Source organism: Molothrus ater, chromosome 7, assembly GCF_012460135.2.
Source record: "Molothrus ater isolate BHLD 08-10-18 breed brown headed cowbird chromosome 7, BPBGC_Mater_1.1, whole genome shotgun sequence".
Classification (NCBI taxonomy): domain Eukaryota; kingdom Metazoa; phylum Chordata; class Aves; order Passeriformes; family Icteridae; genus Molothrus; species Molothrus ater.
This window is the reverse complement of record NC_050484.2, coordinates 7,954,930-7,971,472: the sequence shown is the minus strand read 5'-3', so window position 1 is coordinate 7,971,472 and position 16,543 is coordinate 7,954,930. Positions and strand designations below refer to the sequence as shown.

Here is a 16,543-nt window from a genome sequence, read left to right as displayed (position 1 = left end):
GAGGAAGTGCCTGGAAAGTTACATAGAGACAACACCCAAGTTACATAAAGACAAAGATATAAATCAATTACTGCTTCCTCTGGGGACTCAAGTTTGTCAGATGTTGCACATGCTATCAAATCCCAACTATTTTTGCCCTTATCCTTCACTTCCTCAGTGTTTGCAAGGAAAAATCCACAGTTAGATGTGAGCCCAGCCAGCACCAAGCGGGCGTAGGAGGTGAGGCGAGGAGAGCCACAGCCCTGCACCACCCACTCCCTGCAGATGTAAGCGCCGAGACAAGGTGCGAGGCAGTGGGCAGCACCCTTCAGGTGTTAAAAAAGCCCATCCTGGCACCCCCAGAAGTTGGATACAGCCCCAAACAATAAAAAAATAAAACTAAAAGCAACTTCACGCAGAGAAGGGGCACTGTTTTAAGAACAAGGAATGGAACGCATTGGAGCAAAGCAAGTAGGTTGGAAAAGCCAAATGTAGGGCTCAGCATAAAAATAGACAACAGTGATGCCAGAATGCCTTGGCAAAACTGTGTTTATTGATTTTCATAGAATAGGGAAAAAAGCTCCAGTCCTTTCCACCCCTGACTGGTGACTGTGACTCACTAGCGATCTAAAATGACTGCAATGAGCAAGCGGGTCTGAGCTGAGTTGGACGTCGCTCACGTCTTCTCAGGGTTGACAGGGGAACGGTGTCCTGCTCCTGGCTCTCCCTTGTGGCTGCCCAGGAAATACAGAGTAGCTGTGCATGTTCACCTCCATCACAACAGCCAACAACACTTCGTTCGGGCAGGTCCTCTGGGTGGACGGAGGGGCTGATTAATGCGTGGTTCAGTGTCTGGCTCAGGCACCGCTGCTTGCCGAAAGGGCACCCTGGTGACCTGGTGAACTTTCCCTGGGGCTGGGAACTGGGTGTGTAAGGAGGACAACATCCACAGTCCCCGTTTAGCTGGGTGACCGCCTGGGTTGAGGTCTACAAGTGTCACAAGCTGTCCACGTTTGGTTTGGAGCTGCTTTGCACCTTTACTGGGCAGCCAACGCTCTCACTCTGAGGGGATCACAATGCAAGGACACGCTTGGGCTGAGCGGTTACCTTCGATGCTTTTCCTCCTCCTTTCCAAGCGCACTCTCTCATCCCCACGGAAGGCGGAAGAGGAGCGGAGGGCGCGGTGTCCCCCTCCAGACGGGTCCCGCAGCCCCGCACAAGCTCTGGGTGCCGCGGGTGGAGCCCCGGGCCGCCGGCAGCCCCGCGGGGGGAGCGGGCAGCGGGGCCGCACCGCCCCTGCCCCGCCCTGCGTCGGCCGCGAGGGCCGAGCCTGGAGCCGGCGGCGGCCGCATGGGTCCGGCGTGGCCGCCCCGCCGCCGGCAGCGCCCGCGGGCCCGCCCGGGGCCGGGGCTGCTGCTGCTGCTTGTCCGGCTGGCGCTGCCCGGGGCGGCCGCGGGCAGCGGGGAGGCGCCGCCAGCAGGTACTGCCCGTTCCCTTCCCGGCCCCGGGGCAGGGCGGGTGCTCACAGGCCGGGGGTTGCTCAGCCCATCCCTTTGGGAGCGGGGACTCGCTCCGCTCCCGCTGTCCCTGGGCCCCGCGGCCCCCGCTGCCGCCCAACATGGCGCTGCCCGGCCGACGGGCCGGGGCCGCTCGCCCCGCCGGCAGCTGCAGCGGAGCCGGGGCAGCCGCGGCCTGAGGCGCTCTGCCGTGTGCCCCTGCTCTCCCTCGCAGTTCGGGTCCCGCAGGACGGCCCCGCGCCGGGGCCGGGGGCAGGGGCACTGGGAAGCGGCCCGGACACGGAGCCCGCACACGGACAAAGGGACCGCGGCGCACTGAGGGCGGGCGCGTCCCGCCCGCTCCAGCGGCGGGGCCGGGAGCTGCCTCTGGGTGTGCGACTCCCTCTGGCTTCCTCAGGAGCTCGGGCCAGAACAGGTCTTTTATTAACATATTTGAGGGCAGGCAACCCCCTAAGGGCTGTGCGCAGTTGTAGTAGCAATAAGGAACTCGAGAAGCGGCTTCCTCCTTGCTTTGACGTTCTCCAGTCTTGGGCATCTTCCGGATTCTGCAGCAGATGCTGATGGCTCATAATTTCCAATTTCCTTGCTTGCAGTCTCAGAATTTGAGAGTCACTCTACGTGTGTGTCCTCCCAATAGCCAAACCCAGCACCACCTCAGAGATACCTGTTCAGAAGCATCTCTCCTTTTGGAACATCGTTGTTTCACTCTGCGGAGCTGATGCAACATCTCAAGCAGCTATTTTTTTCTCAAGAAAAATGCCTTAAAACTATGGGCAGTAGGAAAATACTTGCCGGCCTTGCACGTGGATGACATTGCCGTCACCTATAAGTGACCTCCCCCTTCTCCCCCTATTTTGAATTATATTTGTGAGCAAACAGGTATCTATCTATATATAAAGTATCTATCTATAGATACTTTATCCGTGGTGGCAGGAATTCCTAAGATGCCCTTCAGGGGAGGTGTGGACACTCTGGGCTGTGTTTTGGCCCTGCCATTTCCTGTTGCTGGATTATCCTGGTTTTAGGCCTGGGTAGTGCCCAGCCTCACCTCCCTGCTGCATCAGTGACAAATAATCCTTCTGCAGCATCGTGCAATGGCTTTTGTGAAAGTGCCTGTCTAAAGGTACAGCCAGTGCTTGTCTGAGTGGTTGTGCTCCCTCCCACTAGATTTACCACGGATGAAAATTAATCTGATGGGTAATTTTTCCACAAGAAAAAATGACCAAGTTTTAAGGTTAAACCAGTTTAGTAGGATCATGTGTGGACAATAATTCTGTAATGCTGTAATAAACCTAAGTAAGAACTATAATAAACCTGAGTAAGAACCTCCACACAGTATTTTTCACTGGCTTAACTAAATTTGTTAAAATATAATTTAGCTTAATTTCATCTTCCTTATAGAGACACAGCAGGTTTTTAACTGCAAGCAGCATCTCCTTGTCTGGGTTGAGATTGCACATACCCATTGTGCTGCTCTGAGTGCATGACAGCGTGTTAGCAGTTATTACTGAGCTTGGCTGAGACCTACATTTTCTATTCAGTAAGCTAGATGAGTCCCTCTGCTCGGATGTGTAATTATTTCCTCTATGCTTCTCTTTAATTATGTTCTTGAAACACTGTGGTAATGCATCGTAGGGTATGTTTTACACATGTATATAGATCAGAATGTATCTGAAACTTTGCTCCATTAATCTTTTAGGTCCACTTTTGCTCAAAAGTGCAATCTTAATTCTGAAGATCATAGGGGCTCACTAAGGTTTCAGGAGGGTTAGAACCATTCACATCTCTAATTCAACGATTTATGGTGAGCTGTCAGTGTAGTTCCCTTATTACATGCCATGGCTGGACTGGGACAGGAGTAAAAATGTTCTAAAAGAAAGAGTTGTGTGATTTAACATCATAAACATTTCTGAGGCAGAGGAGTATGACTTTTGTGATCAGCAGCCATGTCATGTGCTAAATGACTGTGTTAATATGTAAGTCTGTTTACCTGCTCAGACTCCCACAGTTGCATTCACCACTGGTACAGGGAACTCTGGTGGAGTTACACCCACTCACGCCAGCAGTGAATTTGGCCCAGGGGCCCTATTCCAGTGCCATCAAAACACTGACGCTGAAGCCAAGCTTTTCTGGAGGACATTTTTTAAAAATACCACCCTGTTGTGTTTTTTTTTCCCAAAGGTATTGCAGTTTACTTTGAAGCCTAAATGACTTGATCAAAAGTCCAATTTGAATTTCCATCTAAATCATATTGAACACGTTTCTGTCAGCATTTACAACAATGAAATGGACTATAATTAGACATTTGTATTTGACACATGCCTAAAATTAACTTTTTTGCTCCCCCCAGGTAAAAACTGCAGCTTATTGCAGGAAATGGATGTCATCCAGAAGCAGGATGAAAACTGTTACTGCTATGTGCAAAACAGAACCATTCACTTACAGTACCTGTGGTCAACTATCCAGGTGAGAGGCTGTTCTGGGGGTCGGTCAGTACATTTCATGTGAGCTTTTCCCAGCCAGTTAGCAGGATCAGGGCAGCATCTCTATGGAATTAAATAGCTGGGACCATGATAAAAATGCAGCATTATGATTCTCCAGTTGGGATGCAGTGAGGTTTTGTCTCTGGCTTAGAGTGTGATGGTGCCACAGAAACATTAACTCAGGATTGTGTATTATTTTCTTGCACACCTTTTCTTTTGATGGATCACTGTTAACCTCTGAAACAAATACTTCTGCCTATCACCAACTGCCTTGATGGAGTTCTAAATCTGAGGACTACATACAGTTCTGTGGCTCTCTCACCACAGCACACCAAAGCGTAGGAACCAAAGGCTCCTTAGATTGTGACTAATGAACAAACAGCAGCAGCAGTGTGTTTGTTCTCCTTAGTAGCAGAGGGCCATCTTACAAGTCACACATTTAGAGATTTGATTGAAGCAAATAAAAATCCCTTCAAGAGTGGAGGAACAGTTAAAGGAGTGAGCTAACAATCTCCATGGTTCCTTTTCTTTCCTGAGAAGTTTGTCTCCAGACAAAAGAAGGAAACCATTTCATTTTGTCGCTGTTGGAGGACTTTTCTCTCAGGTATAAGAAATTGGAACATCTCTGTTCCCTGGACTGTTTTCCTCAGGAACATGTTGCAGGTGTTTTTATGAATGGTAGCAGCCTCCATCAGTCCCACAAACTTTCCTGGAGTCAGTGTTTAAAAGCAGGAAGTTCAGTTTGTACTTTCCCAGTACAAACCTGGTTTATTACTCGTTGCATCACTTTTTTGCAGATAGGTCGTTGTTGTCTAGTAGGCCCTAAAGAATGTATCAGAGTCCTCAGGAAAATCACCTCAGCTTAGAAGATGGAGAAGATCTTTTACCAGTTTGGTGGAGGAGGGCACTGGGAACCAGCAAAAAAACCCCAAATTACCCAACAGGAATGTGCTTTTATTTAAATTTCTGGTTCTGCTATCTTTCATTTTCCTCATCCCTCTTATGTCCCCAACATAAGAGACAACAATGATCTCAATGATTCTTTATAATGCAACATGAAGATTGCATTATAAAGAAAAGCAAGTCAAATTTGTTACAGTTCAGGAGGGGAAGGAGGAGGGGTATGAACATTCACAAAACAAACTGTGGTCAGTCAGCTATTACTAGCTTTGTTAGAAATTTGTGTGGGCAAGTGTCACAGTAAAACCAGACCCACTGTGCTTTGGGATGGACTGAGGCCCCTCCACTGAACTTTGCTGACAGTGAGTTCTCTGAATTACCTTGAAAAGTGTTGAATTGTAAACAATTAATCTTTGCATAATATAAATAACCAATACTAAACAATTAAGACTGATTATCATTACCACATGCATGGCTGATATGCAGTATAATTCACCAAACCCCACAGTGATTCTGAGCTGCTTCTCTGTGTATTTTGTTCTTTGTTTCTAGATAAAAGTTAACAGCAGAGAAAGGTTCCGGTTTGAGCCTATTTCAGAAAAAAACAACTGCCGGAATTCAGAAACTGTTTTTGAGTTTGTGGCATGTGCTGTTCAAATCCTCTGGAAGCCAGAGACATGTACAGAAACTTTTCTGAGCATAAAACAATATGGAGAGGACGTTTGTTTCAAAATCAACCCTTCAAAATTGAACCATACGTTGTGAGGGTGAAAAGAGAAAGTAAGTACCAAATCTTTGAGTTCAGATTACAGATGGCTTGATATTGCCAGTGCTACTGAATGTACCATCTCTTCTGTAAGAAGCTTGGGACTTTTCTGTTGATATTTTATATAATCAGCATTTCAGATTGAATTACTCTAAAGTCAATTTCTATTTCTTTCCCCCTTTTTTAGTGCTAGATGGAAAGCTCTTGTTTTTGTTTGTAGCTGGAATTTTTCTGTTCCATTTTGCAAACAGCCTGAGCAGGTGAGTACTGGCTGCTTTTCAGTAGTCCTTCTTTCCCAAAGCTTGTGCATCTTTGGTCTGTTTTCTAAGCTAAAGAGGCAGTTCTTTGGGAAAGTGAAATAAGGAACTGAATATATATTTAATACTTCCTCATACCATTTGTGTTTGGACAGAGTGTGACATAGCTTGGAGTGCCTAACTGTTTATCAATCAGCTGTGTTAGGGATTTTGTATCCAAGCTCCCTGCACTGGGGGACACCAATACATTCAATCCTCAGTGGGCAAGTGTGTGGATCAGAAAAGTCCTTTTTACCTTTTGTAGACCACTGAGGATAGCTGAATGCTAAATAATGCTGATTATTAATGATGCCTTTCCTTGGGGGGAAATATTGAGGATAAAGTCATCTGGGGCCTCTTCTGCCTCCACCTTTGTGCCAGCCTTTCTTCTGATGCACATTTTTCATAGCACGTAAGGGAGGATACTCACTTGTTACAGCAAAATATGTGCCCACAACTTCAAAGCAAAGTGAGTCACATAATAATTGTCAGGAGACACCTCTAAAACAAGCAGAGCAGCAGTAGGTTTTATAGCATTAACTCTGAATTAAGCAGATGGAATTTATAAATGCATACACTTAGGAAAAAAACTTGTGGCTTTGTGGAGGGTTTTCTGCATTTTAAATTAAAATAAAACTTCTCATGCAGTACAGAACCATATTGGTTATTTCATTTTCTTCTGTGTAGTAGAGACTAGAAGGTCAATGCAATCAGAATTAGTGTGAGCTTTAAAAAACCCCAGCACAGTCTCTTAACCTGTAACAACTCCAGTGACCTTGAGTATCTGTTGGGAATTTTTCCTTACACATATTTAATACCTGAACTGGGCCTGTTAACCATATAACTGCAACTCTAATTTACAGCTAATTTAAGTTCTTATTGAACATCACTGCTGTTTTTACAAATGTTGGCATTTTAACCAATTACAAACAATACATCTCACCATCTCTCTTGTTCTCTTTACAGGAGTGCCAAGTTCTTTTACCTTTCTGGAGTAATACTGGGTGTTCTTGCTCTGCTAGTCTTTGTCCTGTTGACACTTAAAAGGTTTATTCCAAGGGTAAATCTACATTTATAAAATAAAATAATAGTAATCATCATAATACAAGAAGTGACAGTACAGAGCCAGATTCTGACCTTGTTCTGGTTTTGTGGCCAGGTAACTGCACTGAAATGACTGCAGGATTGCTTGAACCAAGTAAATAGAGTTAGGTCAGAGTCAGGTTCTGTTTAGCATCCTTCCAAGTTTAAACTGAACTGGCATTGGTGATGTACAAGAAGAGTTCATTCTGAAAGATAAATTATTTTCATTGAACTGGAGCTAAGCTTACCTTAGAAACTGTGAATCAATCTAAGTAAAAATACAGTGGCAACTGAGACAGATTCTCTTCCATTCACCAAAGACAATTCATTGTAAGGCAGATGTGAATTTTTCCTTTAGTTTTATAAAGCCTGTGCATTCCCATAATATTGCTGAGATATGTTAATTGGGAGGGAACACATGTCAGTAGGGTTATACTGTGACACTGGGACACGATACACAACTACAGGGATGCAGTTGCTCTGCTTGGAATTGATACTGTGTTGTTGTAGCATGCAGAGGACTGTGCAGTGGAATTCTCAAACCCTGTAGTTCTAAAGAATTTCACATCTGTTTTTGCCTGTGAGTTCCTTTGGAAACAATGGTCCTGATTCTGCCTTGAATTTTTTTAATGATTTTTTTTTTCACTTTTTTTTTTTAATTTCTAGCACAGTACCTTCTGGATTTTAATGAGTGGCTCCTGGATGGTCTCTCTCTATTTTATTTACTGCTTCAAAGAGAATATACAGTGGTTGTGGTCTGAACACAAAATATACCTGTTGGGTAAGAAAATTACCAAGAAATGTGCTGCAGATTTTGGTTTAATTTAGTGGTCAGATGAACACCTGCCCATAAAAAAAGAAAATCAAGTGACTCATATAGAGTTCTATTTTCTCCTAAACCATAGATGTTGAAATATTCTAACGATTCCTAATCCACTCAAATGAGTGTTTACTCACATTGTATCATTGAATAGAGTTTGATGTACAGGACTAGACTAAGAGCAGATTTTGCTTGCATTATTTGTTCATTTATTTGCTGTTGTTACATACTTTTCCTGTAAGAGCAAAAGGGCAGCTCCTCTGGTCTGCAGCTTGCTGGATGTAGGAATGGATGCACACATTGGGAATGGGATGTGGCTGCAGGGCTGACAAACCTATTGATCTGGCACCTGCCTCAACATGGTCACGTGAGGAGAATTCATGTGCAGCCCACAGCATTGGCTAAAAGCTGTTCAGAGATAACCTTGTGAACTCTTGGCACACTTTGGAAATAGCAAGCACATAAAACATCATGCACTTACCTGTAAGACAACACAAGAATCAGCAGGCTACAATTCACAGCACCTGCCAGCTTTGGGAAGCAAAGTAAAGTTTCTAGGGGTAGTTTGCATCTTTTTCTCCATGTCCTTTTCTGTTCCTACAGGGTATTTTCTGGCTGTTGGGATGACCAGCTTTGCCATTAGCTATCAGCATGGGCCGCTGACCACGGAGCTCAGCATAACCTTGTTCACGTGGACGCTCCAATTAACAGCCTTTGTCCTGATCTACTTTGGAGTCACCGTCCCTCAAGTTGCATATGCAGTCATAGCAGTCAGCCTCTGCTCCAAAGGCCTCTGTTACCCCCTGGGTGCTGCCTGTCATATTGCCAGGTCTGTGTCTGTTTGTGAATGTCCAAGTCCGGGGAGAACCTGGGAATACTGTAAGCTGCTCATGAAAAAAAACCCTACACTTCAATAATGGTGTAGGAATTTCCAGTACTAGTTCAGAATTTTGCCAAATGTAAAACAGCCTTAGGAAAGGTTTAAGGTCCAGAGACACAGAACTTATTTTCCACTTGGCAGTTTTAAGCACGAGTTTTGGTCTGTGGATAATGGAGAAGTGTGTCTGTGTTCTTAAGGACAAATGTAGCATCTTCTAGTCCACAGCATATGGCAACCAGAACATTTCTGTTTGATTGATGAGACTGCAGCAATACTGCCTTGGTTTGATGTGTCGTGAGAGAAGCTGCAGGGAACTCATATGGAATCCTAGGGATAAAACAGTGTACCATCACCAAGGATGCAGCTGTTCAAAAGTGACAATCCTTAGAGGTTGAAGAGAGTTCAAAGACTAAAATCACATATCCACAAAATAGCGTTCTCCATGATTTTAGTTTTTCTCCTTATCATTCATAGAAGCAATCTATCAGAACTAGGGAGATATTTCTCAGCATTCCTAGAGGCCCATTTACACTTTGGAATTGGACAGGAACTGCTTGCAGTAGGTAGACCTTAATTTGCTTAGTGTTTGCAGTAGTAATACAGGAACAACGTGTTTGCTCATCCTTGAATTTGAAGTATGCTTTAGCACAAGTGCAATGCTCAAATGAAGATTCTAAAAAGCCTTGCCAATTGACATCTGTTTTTTACCTTCAGGGATGGATGGCATCCAGTTTCAGAGACTTTAGTACAGACTGTTCCATAGCTGTGGACTCTGCTGAACCGCAGAGAAGTAGGAAGAGGCAAAAGCTAGAACTGGCATAACCAAAATAATAAAAAACAAATAATTTGGGTTTCATTTTTTTTTTGTACACACTGTTTAGTTTTGAAGAACATACTGCATTAGTCTTATCTTCTCTTTTTACATGCTGAAGTATGAAGTGGCCTGAGTTGAAGCGTGTTTATTTTAGGTAGAATTTGTCATTTGTTGTAGACCAATTTCTGCCTGCAGCTGAGGAGCAACAGCTGTTTCAAAAGCAACACGTAAGATCAGCACCTGTTGTAAACAGGTTCAGAATGCTCTGGAAACAGTATGATGTGGCCAGAAGTTTTACTTTTACTTTCAAGTTTTACTCTGAAACACTGTAGTTTATTCTTCATGTAGTTCTTTTTGGTTTTTATGAACTGATGCTTCTATAAAGAAATACAGCCTCTACAAGTAATCTCTCTTAGGAGAATGATAAGGGCTTTTGAATTTTTCTGTTTCAAAATCCTTAAGCCACAGCACCAAAGTGTGAGGCCACAATGCCAGATACACAGTTCAGAGCAGCAAATATATCAAAATAACTTTGAGTCTTTCAGTATTTGTTGTTAAGAACAGTGGATCTCACTGAGCCAGCAAGACCCTTCACCATTTGACCTAAACAACTACTACAGTTCTCTGCTTTAAAGGGATATAAGAAGGAAAGCTGAATGCTGCTGATGTTGGAGCAGGTGTTTTTATACAGAGCTGAAAGTTTTATGGGCATCCAGCCCTTGCTTATCTTAACTCATCACAACATTTAAATTGAAAGCAGTTGACAGAAGGAAACAGAACATGGCACACTTTCTAATTTATATCTAATTATATTATACATTGCTAAGCAGCAGCTAAAAAACCATCAGATTGTAAACATTTTGGCCTCAGACTACTGAGTTTTGTAATTCAGAGCAAGATTTAAGAGAAGCTAGCTAGTAAACAACATGAACAACTCACAACAGGCCTAGAGCATTGCTTATCTTTGAAGTAACATATGCAGACTGAGTTTTGATTCAGCCCATGTCTCTGCACAGACACATTTTGCATTTTGCACCTAAAAATGGCTGAGCAAGCAGCCATCTCTTCAATTCTGTGAGATTCTAGTCCATACATACACAATAAGGACCTGATCTAAAGCTCATCTGAAGCTCATTAAATATCATGTGAAATTCTACAGCTTTGGTTAAGACCTAGGGTAAACAGGCTAGCAAACATTACATACCTTGCCCTCAAATGTAAGAATGCAGCTTGTTCTCTTAAAAGGGTAGAGGTGACTAATGCATTTTAATAGCAGGTCTAGAGAAAAAGGGCACATAATTACATGGCAGATGACTTTATAAATACTGCTTATTTTCATTTTGTTCTAGAAAAATGAAGCATCACTTTAAATCAAAAAAATTGGTGTTTAAATACCTTACTGAAGAGGAGTATCGAGAACAAGGTGAAAGCGAAACGATCAGAGCTCTGGAGGAGCTGCGCTCATTCTGCAGGAGCCCTGACTTCCCAACATGGATAGCTGTATACAAACTCCAGGCTCCACACAGGTAAGAAAACTTGGCTTCTCTAAAACAGGAAACACATTGCTCACCTGAACACATTGCAGACCTAAATGCCACTTCAGGCACTGTTCCAGGTGTGTTTATCTTGCATATCCCACTCAGGACCACAGCCGCACCTCTCAAGGGTATTACTTGCTGGTGGCATTGAATTTCTGTTTGTTTCTCCCTGACCACAAATTACTCTTGGGAATTTGCAGAATTTCACAGCTGATTCATGGTCACAGAACTTAAAGGGTTCTTACAGTGCTTCTATAAGCTCTTGCAGAGACCCTGGTGGCTCTATAACCAGTGAAATTGCCCTGGCTTCAGGTTTTAGAGCAGTGCCCTTTTCTGTGGTGTAAAACTGGGGCACGGTGAAGATACATACTCAAATATTACCTATATTAAGCTCTCCAACTGCAAATCTGCAGAGTCAGAGAATCCTGTTATTGAAGTATCACTATCTAAGACTCAGCATACAGATAAAGAAATCAATACCTGCAACGAGCAAGTAGAACAGGTAGAAGAGTTATGCCATGTATAGCTTAAGAGATAAACCTAAGACAAATATAGTTCAGGAAGGGTCAAGCAAGCAAAGCCAGAAAACCCTGTAGAGTATAAAATTAATCATAACAGTGTATTCCCATCCCAAAACAGAAACTCGAAGAGATCAGAAGCAGAGTTTCATATATTAGCCAGCCACAAAGACTTAGTCCTTGCCACAGAACCAAGTGTCACCATTTTAAAGGAACCCCAGTCAGTTTGGAATTTATTCAGTAACAAGTTAAACCCAGTTTCAGAACCTTAATCTTCCTTGGACTCGCACTTAGACAGCCTCTCTGTCAGGTTTTATAGATTTACTGTTAAACAGTCTTACTTTCTAAGCTGCTTGCCTTCTTTAGAATGATGGAGAGGGAAAAAAGTGAAAGCTTACTGTTGTATTGTAGAACTAAATACCGCCAAATGTACAAAACAACTTGAGACACACATATTTTCTAGCCATCATTTCATTAATAGAGTTGTTATAGACTGTTCACTGGTTGTGAAAAGGGAAATAAAAAGGAGAACCAGCAACAATCAGATTTGGAGAACCCTTCCCAGCTCCCATTAAGCATCAGGCTGTGGTTCATCCCAAGGCAAACTGTTCCCCATTTAGACTAACAGAGCTTCCAAGAACAGCGAGGTGACAACATTCATCTCACAGAAATGTTAAGTCTGAAATGTAAATTATTGATCAGTTTACCAGAACTCCAGAATGTAGCTGCATTTCCTTTTTCATACATTTCTCTGATGCTGTCGACACTTACCCAGGTGTCAGAACTGCCGTCTGTTCCCACACTCTTGCCAGAAACCTCCAGCTCCATTCTCTCTCCTCAATGGAGTTGCCTACTGAAAGGAAGATTTGTGGGGGATTGCAGTATAGGGACAGTGCTAAGTTCATGCTTTCTTCTGGCATTTACTTGGAGCAGCTGCAGAATTCCCAGTCTGCAGCTCCAGCTTCCCTAGAGGCAGGAATTCTTTGGGAAGACTTGAGCTCAGCTTGCCCACAGTGCACAGACAGCACCAGCAACAAGGTGACTACATACAATGTAGGAGTGCAGAATTTTCATTTTGTCCTTTCATTAGCAATATCAACACACCCAAATTCTTACAGCCTTTGTCTCAAATATGCTACGGCTTTAATTTATTTTTAGAAGCTAAAGTACCAACTACCCCACTGTACAAATGCTTACTCTGGATTACCCTGCAAGTACTGACAAGATGTGAAAAAGAAGTTAGATCTTCTTGCTTAGTCACAAGGCCTTGCAGATGGTTTCCAGAAGAGCAAAAGTTACTTCTACAGAAAATACTGAAAAGATGAGTTGGGAAAACCAATCTTTGTGGTTGTTGCCATCCGTTACTGGAACTTCCCCTCATCTGCACTGCCCGTGGGGATATCCTTACAACACTCCTTCCTAAATAGCAATACCCCTAGAATTTACAGTATTTCTTCTTTTAATTTCTCAGTTGATAACTTCTCCCTTTCAAAATTGGTCAGGTTTGCAGCTTTTGTTCTGGGATCTCCCCACGTCTCAGCTGCAGAAACAAAGGCGCATGATGAGCAGTATGGCATTGGGAGCTTCTTCCTGGAAGAGCAGCTCTTTGAGACAAGGGCACAGTTTGAGCAAGATGAGCCAGCCAATTCTGTCCATGAAGAAGATGAGGAGAATGAAAATGAAATGCATACACAAATTCCATTTCCATATGCTACTGAGCTGCTTTGAGAAGTAACAACAACAAAAAAAACAGAAAACACATTTCTCCTAGAAAGGGAGGATACAGAATGAGAACTCACACTTGGCCTTTTTTTGTGGTTGCTGGTGGACAAAGAAGGATTTTTGAAAAAAACTCTTTGCTGTATCACCCATGTTACCTGATTACCATAGGGGCTGTTCAAGTGAAGAGGAATCTCATGCTATGGGTATTTTCACTAGGGCAACAAACATTGTGTATTTCCAAGGCAAGTACTGGAGACAGCCTGTCCACCAGGATGCCTTCTTTTACCAAGAACACTACCTCTAGTAAACAGAGAATCTGTTTTGGCCCTTTCCATCATCAAGTCCTCTGTGCTGAGCACTAGAGGGAGGAAAAGCCATTTTTAATACTCTCCTTTTACTAAGTACCCTCTGTGTCAAGACTTCTGATAATGCTTTTAGAGTGTTGATAAACTGTGTTCATTGTTTGTGAGACTTTTTTAGAGAGTTGATGCAGCTGAACGAGGTTTGTTTCCTCTTTTGGCTGGGCTGGTCTGTTAGCTTCATCCTGCCTCTGCCTTTAGTTTTAAGCTCCCCTTGCTCCTCAGAATGCTGCCTGATTTTTCACCCTCTGCCCATATTATTCCATTCTTGACCTCTGCTGTAGTTACACTGCATTTTGTTCTTTCCAAGTCTTTGTTTATTTACATACTTTCTTCCCTCTTGTACAGATCTTCTGCTAAACCTTTCTCTAGCCCTCTCCTTCTCCACCTCTGATAATGGTTTAGGAGAAGTTTTCCATCCCTAAATATTTTTGCTATTGGCCTTCAGTTTCAGTGTCAGCTTACCTCAGGCAGGTGCTGCTGTCTATTCCAGGCCTCTGCAGAGCTCCAAAAAGGCCATAAAGGCTGAGGCTGTTTCAGCTGCTTGGAGAAACTGCTATTAGCAGAGCCAGAGTGCTGCTGTGAGCCTGGAACTGGGAACGCAGATAACCCACACAGCTCCACTGGCCTCAGAGTACCCAGTAGTTTGTTCACTGAGTTAAGAAGCAGAAAATCATTCCTGGAAAACAATGAGGGTAAAACCTGGCTTTTACCTTCCCTTTCTCAGCTGTCTGTGGGGCTTCTCACAGGAGAAGTGGGGAGGACCAGAGAGAAATTTAGGCAGTAGTCAGGTGTCTTTCAGCTTATGTATTACACAGTCCTAGGCTAGGGAGTAGTGTGTGTACCTCAGCTCACCCACCTGCAGATGTCATTTCTTTCTTTTGTTCTTTACACTCTCCCTCCCTGTATTCTTCTGTTCTCACTCTGCTGTTTTCCTTTACTGTCTTACAAACTGCAGAAGACAAAAGACCATTAATTCTGATTAATTCACCATCTGATCTCACAAAGCCACTGGGAACTGTGAGCAATGGGGAGCAGTTGGTGCTCAAGAAAGGCATGTCAGACTGGGATCTGTCTGCTTTAAAAGGGCTGTCTGTTCTTTGTAACACGTGTAGTGGTGCAGCATGACTTCAGCAGTGCAGGTGCTTCCTGGGTTCTGCTCGGGACAAAACCCGTTACCTCCAATGGTGCTAAGTGTGCCCATACCATAATCAAGAGCTCCTCTGTGTAACAAAGGACTCAGAGTTGGTGCTTGAAAGCCTTAAAGCCTTACTGATGTGGTCTTTTCTCCTTTATATTGTTTCATCTTTGCTTCAGTTTAAAAGAAATACTTCCATTTTACAGTAAAGAGAGACTTAACACCCTTTAGTGTCATAAAATTTTAAGTACCTATGCAGAATCTAAAGCATGTTTAGCAGAGAAAAGCCATGTCAAGCAGGTGATCCAAAATGCACTTGCTGTTAAATCAAGAACATTCAAAAATAGAGCAAGAGTTCTGTTTAGGAAGCTACTAGCAGCAAGACTCACCTTTGGCTGGTGCTACCAAATCCACAGCTAAATTGCCACCCACACTTGGGAAGTCAGGTTTGGCTTGGGGGGCTCTGGCACTAGCAACAAGCAGTTGTGAAAAGAGAGGAAGGCCTCATTATCTTGGCTGGTTTGGGAGAAGGGTGAAAACTCCCCCCTGAACAATGACCATACACCAAATCAGATTTATTTTATCTTTGTGTCACCATCATGAAAATGGAGTACTTAAAATCATTACAGATTAGGCAAAGGATACTCAAAAAGATGTTTTTTGCATGTTTTGAAGTACAGAGGGTTTTTTTTGGTGTACTTTATAGTTAGCCAAGAACTCCTATCCAAGAAATTTGAGGCCAAGGAAGGGAATCACATTTGTCTGAGCTTAAACAGGTTTTTCAATGTCCTCTCTTTAGTGAGGTAGTGAAGATTACCCTTCCATAATATGGAGTCATGTAAATACGTAACATGTATTTACATACAATAGCCCAGATTATACATTAAGGTAGTATTTTACCTAAGCAATATGTTAAATGGAAACGCCCTCCCCTACCCCTTAGTTTAGGTAATTACATGTTTTAGAAGAATACCAGGTACACCTACTTCAACAAGGAAAAAAGTTAAAAAGCAATAAAAATTAAATAAAAATCACTCACGCTGTATGTAGTTGTGAGATCCATTGTTTGGCAGGGATGGGTAAATACTATCCAAAGTAGAGCAGGAAACAATTAAATTCATGCAAAACAGAATGGCAGCAACAGGAGAAAGATGATGGCTACCTTAGTGGGTAGCTAACAGTGACCTTAAAAATCCTCCCAAGCCTGTTCCAACACTGAAAGGGTTTCATAAACAAAACCCACCAAAAGCAGCTGCTGTCACTGGAGCCCTGTTCACTTGCACAGTGCTCCTGTGATATGTGGAGATGACACAGCCTTACTGAAACACAATTGTTAAGTACTGTTGTTTTGGTTTTCAGCTAGAAAATCTAGGAACAGAATCTAGGCATTAATCCATTGCCCTAACTCTTACAAAAGCCTTTCTCCCTTAACAAAGGATGTTACATTTTTCTCTGGTCTCTGCAGTGTTCACGGTGGTGCCCTGCACTCGTTCCCACTGACCAGTTTACAACGCACATTGGTTTGTGTCCCTTACAGTCCCTGCACCCCACAGAAGGGAACTGGTGCCTACAGTCAGATTTTATTATCAACTACTATTTTAACACAGTGCAAGAGTACTTCCCAGGCTCTTGGTTCAGCATCCTCCAGTGACTTTAGTAAAAGGTCATAATCACTGAATTATTTTCACTTCAGGTTGGTTATGTTCACTGCTGACACTAATATGAAAAAA

General features: G+C 43.2%; 1 protein-coding gene across 1 annotated transcript; it reads left to right on the top strand.

The window, feature by feature from the left end:
• Positions 1-1,413: 1,413 nt before the first annotated feature.
• Positions 1,414-15,847, top strand: NEMP2 (nuclear envelope integral membrane protein 2). Its single transcript, XM_036387119.2, is given in 10 exon segments — positions 1,414-1,459; positions 3,847-3,962; positions 5,432-5,609; positions 5,612-5,659; positions 5,833-5,905; positions 6,908-7,001; positions 7,691-7,805; positions 8,448-8,673; positions 10,888-11,064; positions 13,097-15,847. Coding segments are annotated over 9 exon segments (1,227 nt in total). The 5' UTR covers positions 1,414-1,459; positions 3,847-3,872; the 3' UTR covers positions 13,323-15,847.
• Positions 15,848-16,543: the final 696 nt, after the last annotated feature.